This window comes from Buteo buteo, chromosome 4 (genome assembly GCF_964188355.1).
Source record: "Buteo buteo chromosome 4, bButBut1.hap1.1, whole genome shotgun sequence".
Taxonomy (NCBI): Eukaryota; Metazoa; Chordata; class Aves; order Accipitriformes; family Accipitridae; genus Buteo; species Buteo buteo.
Window position 1 is genome coordinate 62246721 of NC_134174.1, and position 12746 is coordinate 62259466.

The 12746-nt window shown below is 41.9% G+C and overlaps 1 protein-coding gene across 1 annotated transcript in view; it reads left to right on the top strand.

The window, feature by feature from the left end:
• Nucleotides 1-12746, top strand: part of SLC18A2 (solute carrier family 18 member A2) — a 29994-nt gene that overhangs the window by 13076 nt on the left and 4172 nt on the right. Inside the window, exons 6-13 of the mRNA XM_075026993.1 lie at nucleotides 1614-1706; nucleotides 2136-2225; nucleotides 2334-2377; nucleotides 2453-2513; nucleotides 7696-7791; nucleotides 11258-11336; nucleotides 11584-11635; nucleotides 12100-12163. Coding sequence (XP_074883094.1) covers nucleotides 1614-1706; nucleotides 2136-2225; nucleotides 2334-2377; nucleotides 2453-2513; nucleotides 7696-7791; nucleotides 11258-11336; nucleotides 11584-11635; nucleotides 12100-12163 — 579 coding nt within the window. The remainder of the gene's footprint in view (nucleotides 1-1613; nucleotides 1707-2135; nucleotides 2226-2333; nucleotides 2378-2452; nucleotides 2514-7695; nucleotides 7792-11257; nucleotides 11337-11583; nucleotides 11636-12099; nucleotides 12164-12746) is intronic.

The window sequence follows — 12746 nt, forward strand, 5'->3', positions numbered from 1 at the left end:
GCTGTGCAACAAGCGCTGGTTAAGCAGAGAGAATTAATACTCTTAGATGAGTACGTGACTTTTTTTCACAGGCATCCTACAAAATAGAGCAGAAAAGACCAAGAGACCATCTAGTCCACCCCCTTCCTGAAGGCAGGATCAGCTTTGTGTCTGTCATTCCTCATGCACGCTTGACAGGCATGTTCTCAGAAGCCTCTCATCTAAAGCCTCCTTACTGTCATGTAAACCCATTTCTGCTTCCCATACTTGAGAAAACATGAAGAACAGTTTCTTTTCTTTATCTTCGTGGCTCTTTTTCATATTGCAAGATTATTATCACATCTCGCATAATTTTTCTCCTCTCTGCAGTTGCCCCCCACGGATATTTTTCTATGCCTTTGCTCACCCTCATCACTCTTCTCTGGATAGTCTCCAGTCACCCCCCACCTTTTCTTCTTGTCCTGCACCAAAACCAGACCCAGCACTTGGAAGAAGCTCTAACTCCTTACAAGGGCCAAGGGCAGTGAAAGCCACTTCACGTATCTCACAGGCAAAGGAAGTTTTCTGTAGTATTGCTGCCAATCAGTCTTTTACCCCCCCCCCCTCCAGTTGTGCATGTAATCATTCCTACCAGAGTGTAAAACTTTGAGTTATCTTGTTTGTATTGTCTCCTATTTTTTTCCAGAATATTTCTCCAAGTTTCACAAATGCATTATGAATTCTGATATTATTCTCTAACTTGCTCTTCAACTGTTCATGCAAACAATTTGATGTCATCTGCAATTTTCTAAGCATGTTCATCCACACAGGACCTCTGCTTTTTTGGTGCACACAATGGAGGGTATTCACTTAATGATCAATCATGCAATATTCTTTGTTTTCTTTTTCTGGCTCACTGTATAGCTGTGGACCCTATTTACTGAGTCCTACTTAAACCTTGATTTGAAAACAGAATTATTAATTTCTACGAAGACTCTTCTGCAGCATTTACCTCTACAGTGTCTGAGTGCTTCACAGAAAACACAAATAAATTGGGCTTCATGTTTTCTTTTGTGAAATGAAGGCTCATCACCAAATGCAGGAGTGAGGGATGTGAAAACGAAGGTCAAAAGAATCCTTTAATTTTGGATGCTGAACTTGAAATACTAATTTTCAAAGTAATCAGCTCTGCATAATACCTCATGCCCAGAACAGGGCTAGCACTGACTACAGTTACGGCTAGGAGTGGTCACCAGACCTTTGTGTCAAATGCCCCGACTATAAATAACAGATAGTGAATACTTGTCAAAAGCTTTGTTTCACCTAGTTGAAAAGCGGCATCTAAAAGCTCTGTGAAAAAGACAGGGACAAAGAATCTAGCAAATGAGGGTATCATTAAATTACCTGAGTAAAACTGTATAATAGAACATGGTCTTAGAGACCATTTACGTTTGCCAAACGTCCTTTTTGCTTCAAGGTGAATTCCATGTGGAGGGGATATGTATATTTGTATTTATAGAGAGAGAAATACCTGCTGTCATGTCTGTATAATGTTTAGTAGGGCTGGCAAATGATGACCACAAACTATAGTACATAGCTGCCTAATTTTGCGTTGTACTTTTAAAATTTTTTTTTATTTTTTTTTTTTCTTTTAGGAATGGGTATGCTTGCCAGTGTATATACAGATGATGAAGAGAGAGGCAACGCAATGGGAATTGCACTAGGAGGCCTTGCTATGGGAGTATTAGGTCAGTGAGATGGAGGCTCTGCTGGCAAGAGAAACCACCCCCCAGCCTTCCCCAAAGCAAGTACTTGGGATGTATGAAAGCAGCAGAAGAGTCTCATCGAGTGCAATGTTATCGTGCTGTCTCCAGATTAGATTCACACTGCATGTTAAGAATAGTTTTTCCCACAGAAGCACATTTCTTATGCAGATACATATGTCAGGCAATAGTCTCTGAGATGTTTGGGTTTTGTTTACACAGAAGAGTATTTTGGGGAGTGAAGAATATGGTTATTGTCATGATCAATGAGCTTTGTGGTTAGGTTTGTGTTGGTTTTTTTTAAATTGAGCTTTTGGGGCACTGAGTGCCCATAGCAGGATGCCCAAATTCTTGCAAGGGATGTTTGCTCAGAGACGTGGCTTCACAACTGTGTCCTTTCTGTCTCCCTGGCAGTGGGCCCACCTTTCGGGAGCATCATGTATGAGTTTGTGGGGAAGAGTTCTCCTTTCCTGGTGCTGGCAGCACTAGCTCTGTTAGACGGAGGTCAGTAAATACGAAGAGTCAATATCGCCATGCAGCACATCCCTTTCATATTACTACCATCTAACCCCCTTCTCGAAGAAATGTTACAATATTGATTTCTTTTTGCAGCTGTTCAATTATTTGTTCTGCAGCCATCCAGAGCACAAGCAGAAGTAAGTATTAAGGAAAAACACTCTAGGCAATGGATGACACTTTGCCTTTCCTAATCCCAAGCTTTTATTTCACAGAGTCAGAAGGGGACACCACTACTGACACTTTTGAAGGACCCGTATATCATTATTGCAGCAGGTATGAGATTTTTTTTTTTTTCTCTTTTCCCTTTAAACCAACCATTGGTGTCATACCTGGCATCCTGGAATGCCTCAGGCTGAGCTGATTTAAAAATACTGTCATTTGCTGGTTTTATTTACATAAAGCTCAAAGAACTTGTTGGTAACACAGGATGAATATACCAGTAGAAAGATAATAGGTAGAAAGTTTGAAATGTAGGTGTCTTTCCAGCTGAGAGGACACTAATGACTTGTGGTTGCTCGTTAAGGTAATGAGATGTGGCCATGAAACTTTCTATGAGGCATATGAATAGGGCCAAGGCTTTCAGAGGGAGGGATTGCCAGCACATCCCAGGCAGGTGTAGGGAATAACACTGAACTTTGTTTCCATTTGAAAAGGGAGTGAATTTGGTCTCTAGAGCATGTATTATATTTCATAAAAGGTCTAGGTTGAATGGTGAATGGCATTTGGTATTACATGTATCGTTTGTCTAATGAGTCTTTCTGTCTCAAGGGAAGTTTGCCTTTTTGCGTTGCATTTTGTTGAATATTTATTCTGAAGTCTGTAATTAAGCCTGGCCATTTTTAATGTTCATAAAATATCAGAAAAGAGATCATAATTTTTGCAGTTTTGTTCTTAATCCTACCCTGTATGTCCAAGAAAGCAATTCTTCCAGGCACATTTGGGGTTTGCTGTTTCTTGGTGGTCTTAGGGAATGACCATGACCCTAACTCTTTGACTAGACACTTTGGTCAAGCTGTGACTGAAGTTATACAAACACTTTTACTCGAGATATTCTTAGAGCATTAAAAGACTTTTTCATAGAATGAAAGCATTTGAAGGAAAAGAGTAGCAAAGACGGTACCTGTCATAAGAGATCAGATCTATCATTCATCTAACTCAGTACCTTGTCTCACAGTGCTTAAAGCAGATGCTGCAAGATGAGGTTCACCTAGCATATAAAGTAGATTTCTGGAGAATAAGGTAAACCCTGCCAAGGTCTAATGTGTGACAGAACTTGGTTTAAAACACAAAATATGACCGGGGACTGATTTCAAGGTGTACTTATTAGCTGCTTATGCCAAACTAGTCTTAGCCAAGGAAGAGAAAAGGTACCAAAGACCGTGGATCCCACTATTTTGACCACATCCTATGTCCGCTAAGAGTGGGGATGGACTCTGTTCCCGTTTTCTAATACATTCACATGGCATTCAATTCCTGCAGCTATTCTCTTCTCTGAAGCTGTTTCAGCTGATGTTTTGGGGCTCTGTAAAGCAGGGCTGCGTGAACAGTCTCAGGGCACCAAAAGAGTGAGACGATTCAGGGCTGGGTAGCCTGGAATCAGGACCGTGTGTGTCAGAGAGACCTTACCTTTACTGCCCTGGCTCTTTTTGCCTCTTGCTTCCCTGCATGTGCCTGCAGGTCCTGCCAGTGCCTCCTGTTTCCCCTTCCCATCGTCAATCCAGAGCAGCTGGGCATGGCCAGAGATGGGAAAGGAAGGGTGTACAGAGGAGTAGAAACATAAAGACCCTCTGTTCCCATCCCTCCTGCTTTTGCCAACTGCTCTGGGTGACCTGTCCTGCTCCCACCAAGCAGCAGTGCCAAGGATCTGAGAAAGTCCCTCCCGTGGGTTACTGGCAGGGTTAGGTACAGCACCCAGGGTCTCTGCCTCCCAGGACAGAGACTGCCCACGCTTTGACAGTACGGATGATGATGATGTTCTTAACCACAGCCTCTTCACCCTGTGATTAATTTCCCTTGCAGACCAAATTTGGTTTTTCTCAGAGCTGAATGCCAAGTACCAACTAGAAATTCAGCCTTTTTTCTGGCCAACCAGTGCACACCAGTCCAAATGCAGATTTCTTGAAGCACCAGGAGTACACTGTTTAAATGTTAATTGCTTCAGTTGGGAAGTTGTTTCTTTTTACAGTGAAAAGGGTCAGGAAGTTTCATTTGCTCTCCCTTACCCCAAGGAGTCTGGTATTTTCCTTGCTCTGTTTTCTAAGATGGGAGCTTCTAATTCTGATACTAACGGGGAAGGTTGGGTAAGCGGTTGGTCGGGATGGCAGAATTAGCTCCATGCTCAGACACCTTGAGGCAATCACGCCACATTTCTCCATATCTAAGCCAGGATAATGTCTTCTCCTTCACAAGGATGCTGTGAATGTAAATGTCCCACACTGCATACGATGTTCAGATACAATGATTGTATGAGGAGAAGGTTAAAAGTCTCACTGGGTTTGCATGGCTCAGGGAAGGTTAGAGGTTTTGAATGGCTTTTAAGGTGGTTAACTACCTCATTAAAAAATTGACGGCATCTCTAGTGGCCTGACTTGTTAACCACAACTAAAAACCAGGGACGTTTTAGGCATGCTGAAAATGGACTAGCAGCTTAAGTGTTCTTTGCACTCTTGATTTAGGTACACTAATTTCATGGTCTAAACTCAGATTCAATCTCCTGAATGTGCGTCATACGCTTGAGTCATAATTGTTTGTACTCTCAAAGAACAAGCACTTTCTGACCAATTTGGCTTATCTATAGCACAATATTACTCTTTAACGCAAGGTGTCGTGAACTCAGGCATGGTGCTCTTCTCTCTTCTTTCTGAGAGTATGACTTTTTTCCCTTGATAACGCACGTTGCCTGTGAGTTAATAACGGTGACTGTCAGACAGGAGGCCAGTGCTCTCATTCACTCGCTGTATATATCGCAGTCCCTATGGCCAGTCCTGTTGCCTTTGGTGCCAGCAATAGCTTTTGCAGGATGCGTTGTGGCCGTTCCTGTTGAACGTGCGCTCACCAGTTACGGTGGGAAGCTCACAAAGATGTGGCATCAGAGGGACAGGACCAGGTCATATGGCAAGCTCACGTGAAAACCTCTGCAAGAGAAACAAAATGTGAGCAAATACAGGTTCTGCCTCCTATGTGGATTGTGTCAGAGGTGATGCTTCAAAGTCAGTGCCATCAGTACTCGCTGACCCAGGCAAAAGAAGTGTTACTGATGTTTTTTGTCACTGCTGGTAAGAGCTAAGTGAATGAAGTCAATGTCGTTCTCGCAGCCAGACCTCACTGAGAGCAATTAAAGAAACTTTAGGTGTTACTAGGTGACAAAGCTGCATTGATGGACAAGTTAGTTTAAATTATCGGATCCAAAAACCAGAGTTGAGACAGATGTCATCATGAGCACATGGGTTCCTGAGAAGGTGTGTGACAGCTTTTTGCTGGGTACCTGGTTTTTCACAGGAAAATACCAGTGACGTCTATGGCACTCTGCCAAAAGCTGAGTGGGTTCCCATGTGGGGAGATGGGATCCAGCTGGAAGGTTGCAATTTCACACCTTCTGGCCAGCATAGGATGTTTAATTTAAAGAAGAAACAATGCAGGATTTATGCCTTTGAGATATGGCCCTCTAAAGAGTGGTCAGCTCCATACAAGACAGAGGAAAAAAATATTTTATCTTCATTTGGGGAAGCTTTGCTAAGGTAGCACAGTACTGGACTTTACCCTGAGTTTGCAGAATATCAGCTCAAGTTCTCGCTTTTCTTTTGGGGCACATCCTCAAGATCTGAAGCACCTTTGTCACCATGTACCTGACTAATTTGGTAAGCTGTGGTGATGCTCCCTGACCTAATGAGAAATAGATGCAACACACGTGTGCATGTACACCTGTTTCTCATTTCTTTGTGAAGTTTAAGAGTAGAATAAGACCTTTGCTATTGAAGTCATCTCTGTTAGAATGGCTCTGCACTTTTTGTGGCCTGAAATTTTTTCCAGCATCAAGGAAGCCGTTCGAGCATGGCTGATTTTGGCTCGGAAGAGGGCAGCCCTGAGGTGTTTAACTGAGGCTCCTTACAGACACTACACTAGTGGGAGCTTGCAGCAGAGTGGAAAGGTTAGCTTTAGATCTAACATTTCGTCCGCAGGGTAGAGCAGTGCTGAACTGTTTCTCCTTGCCCTGGGAAGGGAGTGAGCCAGCCAGCCTGGAAGTTCAGTTTAGGAATTGTGAATACACACTCTAATGTATTCTGACAGGTTTGAGCAAAGAATGACATCAGTGCTCATTTTGTTTTGAAGTGTATGATGAGGAACTTGTTCCAGGAGAAATAAAATTTCTCTGACCTCAGACAAATTAAGCTTTTTTTTTTTTTTTTTTTAAAGTAAAATTTGGATGGTAGATGACTGTAAGAGCCTAGAATATTTTCCTAAATTTCAGAGACTATAAATATTAGGAAAAAAAGTGGGAACACAAGTTTGAGGCTGTCACTTCTAGTGACTTCCAAACTCCCTTAAAAGTCATTTTGCAAGGGATTAGCAGAGGGGACATGTCCTATTGCCCTGCATTAGGCTCTGACTGCCTCGGGTTCTTTTCAGTAAGTGGGAAAGGCATCTTGAATCCAAAGAAATACCATGGGGTTTAATAATCCCTGCACTAAAGCTGAAGTGTGCTACTGAGGATAGACGCACTTGACACAAACCCACTGGAGTCTGGATCTGCAGGCAGTGGCATAGGGCAGAGCCGAGCCAGCGGGCAAGACTGAATCAGCATTTCCACTGCCTGTTATCCCTTGCGTCCGGGTGACTAAAGGTCCAGAAATTCAAAAGAGATTTGGAAGCATTTGAAATTCATAGGGGTGGGCAAGCTCAGCCAGACCCATGCTGTGCTGCAAGGACTTACTGGCTGCTCGCTCTAGGATCTCTATACAAAATTCCCTTTTGTAGAGGATAGACATCTCTGTGGTTGTCTCATGGTATTTTTAGGATCGAGACCTCCACATCTTACTGTAGTCACCCTCAGATGATGGAGGCATAGGGTCAGAACCTGTGCCTCTTACACAATAGGGCTCCGGTTTTGCCCCAGGAGACTAGGTAAAGACCAAAAGATTGTAGTTTTAGCTAATCATTTGTACAACAGTCGGACCTCATGAACTTTCTAAATGTCATCAAGCTCGCTGCAGACTTTCACATTATGAAAATAGCTTAACCTTTATTGTAGAATCTCTAGAATAGAAATATATAGAAAGTTAGTCTTCAGTGATTTTTACATTCTATTCTATTTAACATTAATCAACATTTGCTGCATGGCAAATAGGACTGCAAAATGCAATGTTTTCTTGTAAAAGCATCCATTCTTTGCATGGCTTTTTGTTCACAGTCAAAAGAAATAATAACTACTTTTTTTTCCTCCTGTTCTTCCTCTAAGGATCAATTTGCTTTGCAAACATGGCGATTGCTATGCTTGAACCAGCATTACCGATCTGGATGATGGAGACCATGTGTTCAAAAAAATGGCAGCTTGGTAAAGTACAGCATATATTTGCACCGCTATGTTTTGTCTAATGACTGTCTCAGTTCTGGTCCTGTTAATGATGGTCCCCTTACACGCTTCAGGGTAGTAATTTTTTTTACTATCTTTAAATTGTCGGTGTTATACCTGCACAGTTGCAAACATCACTTTGTAAGAAAAATAGGTAGTCGATTGATGTTATTGCAATAGAGGCTCCAGTAAAGGGCAAAACTCACATTGCAAGGAGAAATAGATGGAGGCAGCCCCGGCGCTGTGCTTGTCCCGGCTCCTTCGGGAGCCCCAGCAGCACCTCTGGCAGCGGCTGCAAGATGCCGTTTGAGCCGCAGAGCCAGCCTAGCAGGGCAAAATGATTTGTTTGGATTCCCTTTGGGAAAAACCCCATCCTCAGTTCCTCGTTTGCATTGCCGGGAGCAGGCAGCCACAGGAGGTGCACTATCTTTGGTGCAGAGCATGCTCATGGCAACACATACTCCTTCCAGGGCTGCTCCTGGTACCATGTGGAAGAAGGATGGACTTTACCTAAAATGTGGCCACCAAGGACATAAGGAACACTTTCCCTTGAATTTGATAATTTGACACTTTTCAGTGGTTACTTAGTCATCCCATTCAACAGCAAGAAACAGGAGATCCCCAACTTGGACCATCTTATAACCTGTAACAGGGACACAGCCTCAGGAAACCAGTGTCCACAGGCAGACTGAGAATTTGTCCCACGTATCAAGTCAGACTAAAGAGTAAAATTGGGGCAGTTACTTTCTCTTTGAGATGAACAGAAGCGGGGGGAGAAAATGGACTGACTTCCAGTGTCAGACTGTGTGCGGGAGGTTGATGTGAATTGTCTTGGGTGGGGGGTACCTGGCCTTTGTGTGCCACAACGCATAGTGCTGGTCCTCTGTATCCATCTGACTGATTTTACCTTTTTAATAGTTTGTAGGAAAGAGTTACCGTTACGACACCACAGATACCTATTTGATAAAGTTAATGAAGTGTTCTGTGCTGTGACATTTTGCGAGGGTATTTTTTAATATCAATATATGGCGTTTGAAGGAAAAAGAAAAATCCTTCATGAAAATGATGTTCAGCTAGCATCCGACTAATATCCCTACTCTGTGTAAACGTAGGTGTTCCTACATTATACAGAATGCACAAACCTGAGTTCTAATTAATGCAGGGTGGCCATAGGTAGCAGCCCTTAATGTGCTGCTGTACTGTTGAACATGTTAATGACTGCTAGCCTGTAATATAGCAAAATTAACACACAAACTTAGATATTTTAAACCTCACAAAGAAAAAGAAAGATTGCTTATCTACTTCCCTCACTACAGTTTCGTATTACTGGTACAACGAAAATGAGATTTACAAATCTCTTTGTCGAATAGAAGTTCCTAGAAGGAAAATATCCATTTTAAGTTAAGACTAATTTTACCCCTTAATGGTATAAGTAATTGACTCCATTACGCTTTGTCTGATTTGACAGCATTAATTAAAGTTTTTTAAGCCTCTGAAATTATATCTTGAACTGCAGGGTTTTAAGCAAATTATTATCTTATGCAATTCGGAGATCCAGCTGTTTGAAGCATGACCTGAAGAAGGTATAAAGAACCTTGATTTGATCAATTAATGTTACTGTGCATAAAGCTTATTTAGAAAATGACAGTTCTGCTTCAGTATACCACAGCTTACACACCAACCTGCAAGTCTTACTTAACGAGCCTTTGCAGTTTTGGGTTTTTTTGACAGTTGTCAACGTCTGCTATATGTGACCATTTGGTATAAAATGCTAGCTCCAAGCAATGCAAAAGTAGTTGCGGTTACACAGGTGAAAATATTTCCCTGGTATCACCATTGTAACCCCCAGGGATTTTAATCACAGGATATTGCTGTGCTAAAAATTACCTCTTGATTTTTTTTTTTTTTTCTTATGAATATCAGAGAGATAGGAAGAAAGATGGATAGGCAGGAAATGAGAAAATCTATGTTGCCTTGGTGAAAGATGAGGAGCATATACACTTAAAAGAAATGGTTTGATTGTGCACTGTAATGTCACGGCTGCTGTCTAAATCTGTATTACCTGATTTAACAGTGACCAAATGGAAGGCTTGTCGTGGCGTGCGCTATTTTGTCAGACTTACCCAGTTTTGTCAGGTTTCCCAGTTTAATTTTTCTTAAGAAAATGCAAATCTTAGGGGGACCAACAGAAAAATACCGTGTGTTATTACATCCAAGGCACATGAACCGTTCAAGACCATTGCCCAAGGATCCAGCATCAGGCACAGGCACCCTGTTTCTTTCCCTCTAGGATATTTTTCATATAATGTCTTCTCCACAAGGGCAGTCCCTGCTCTCACACACGCCTGCATCACCCTCCCTGGCGCTTTCCAGACAGTGGCAGCCAAGGCAGTAGCACACTCTAATATTTATTAACATTTCTTCTGCTAGGCTGTGGCTTCCTTTGACACTTCCCCTCTGGCTGGGTCCTGCCCTGTGACTTACCTGTAGGGAGAGGATGAATCCTCAAGTGCAGCCTGTAATTGGCTTTTAAACCAAAGATATTTCTGGCCACCATGCAGCCAGCATCTACTCCAGCTACAGCCGCTGCTGTGGAAACCTCAAGACTAGAAAAAATTGCTGGTCCCAACAGTATGTTTTTCTGAGTGGATGTGGGGGAGATGGGAGGGTTTGGGTACCCTCCCATCAGGCTCCGAAGGAACGCTCGGGTGCCCTTATCTGCAAGTCATTACATATGATTAGGTTTTTTTAAATTTAAACCAATAACTAATTTTTTAAAATTAAATTTCACTGGAAATATATTGGCTAAATAATTTCAAACCCATGACTTTAAGGTTTCTTCACCTTTACATTATTGATATATACTTGGCTTTGGTCACCGCTTGACCAAGGACCATATTGCAGCATTACAAACTCACCTTAACGCAAAGCCTCACGGCATTCACAGCCTTGCAGGGGGACGGTGACTTGCGAAGCCGCAGCAGCGGTCCTGCTGCCCACTCCTCCAGGGAGAGATTCACCCACCCCTAACTGTCCTGGGCTTGCTGCATGTGCTGAGCATATGCTCCATAAGCCGTGCGACCGCAAAAGAGTTGCCTTCCTTGACCTATCCCAAAGCTTATTGTAGTTAGAGGTGAACTTTTTGCTCTTTGTTGTTCCATCCCCTCTCCCATACCAGTTCTTGCAGCTGATGCTGAAAAATCTCTTTTCAAAGGTGTTGCATCGCTCCTGCGTTTCATAGATGATGTCCTTAGATTTCATGAGAAGGCTGCAACAAACCGGATATTTGATTTTTTTTTTATTATTATTTTTATTTTTTTTTTTTAGCTATGCACAAAGAGTCTATGAGATACCTTCAAATCAAAATTGCAGTGTCTGGAATTTATTAGTTTCTTCTAACACTTCACTAAAATCATTGCTGATAAAACATCTCATTCATATTTTTCAGGCGTCGCTTTTATTCCAGCTAGTATCTCTTATCTCATTGGGACTAATCTTTTTGGGATACTCGCACACAAAATGGGAAGGTATGCTTAATTTAAAAATACTAATAATCTTCCAGTCGGTTCAGGTACTATTGCCAGTGTTTCCTGGGGCAGTTTTTTGATGTTGGAAATTATGAAAGTTTGTTCTATAGTAGCAAGATCGCTTTTTTTGAACATGTTGCTACTTCAGTTGTGTAACTCGGCACTTCATACATGACTTTGAAATATTCAAGATCAGCTCTAACATCTCAGTATCACCGATCTCTGAGTGATGTTTCTTCTTTGATAGGTGGCTTTGTGCTTTGCTCGGGATGCTAATCGTGGGAATAAGTATTTTATGCGTAAGTAGAAGTTTGTGTATCTTTCAAACCACCTGAATGTTTGTGTGTTCATCTTCAGATATGTGCTTTCCCCATGAAATTTTGCTGAAGTTTCTGCTTTATAAATACATTATTAAACAATGTGTAGTTAATAGGTTCTAGATCAGAGTTTTGAGCGCTTTCAAATTTCAATGCTTCAATTATTTTGAAGGAAGACTGGCTCTGAAAGGAGGAGGATGATCATCCTTTTTTTTTTTTTGAGCTGTCACTCAACAGTTTATTCTTGCTCATAACAGTGTGTCAGTGGTTTGACGGCACAGTCGTCTGAAACAGTAGCCCAGAACAAGGATCAAACTCTAAGTTGCACATAAGTACCAAGCGTGCCATAACTACTCTGAGAATTTATCTTAGAAAAAAAACCCCAACCCTAACCTCATTAGCATGTGCAGTGTGACTTAATTAACTGTCTGAAATTTCCTTTGTAGGTACCATTCGCTAAAAACATTTATGGGCTCATAGCACCAAATTTTGGAGTTGGATTTGCCATTGGTAAGAAAATTACGATGACTTCTTACAGTCTGTTGGTTATTCAAAAATGATTTTATATGAAGTTACATGGAAAATTACTTTTGTTGTCATTCTGATCTGACAGTGGTGAAGCCTGAGCTGTGGCCCAAACTGGTAGGTAAAGGAAGAAGGCTTAAAGGATGGTGCACGGGCAGTTTGAACCAGGGCGCTGTTAGACAAGCTGGATTCTAAAGTCTGTCCAGAATTGCTCCATTGACCTAAACAGATCTTTCAAACTGTCCATGAATTTATACCTTGTTTTCAGAAATAAAGCAAAGCGCTGCCCAAAACCCACAGTCTTTCCTGTTGTGGAAAAGAATTTATGTAGACATTTTCATAGAAAAAAAGAAAAAACAGGCTTAAATTTTCATCAAACAGGAATTCCCAAGCCCATGCACATGTACTCTTCTTCCAAGTAATATGTGTGAACTTTGCTTATGCTGAACCACGCAGTCAGGCTGGAGTGGAGACCACAGCTTGGGTTTTAGCACTTGGCTGGTCAGCAAATGTTCTGGGGCATCTTCACTCACAAGGGATGTGTGGTTAGGAAAGAAGTTACAGGCAC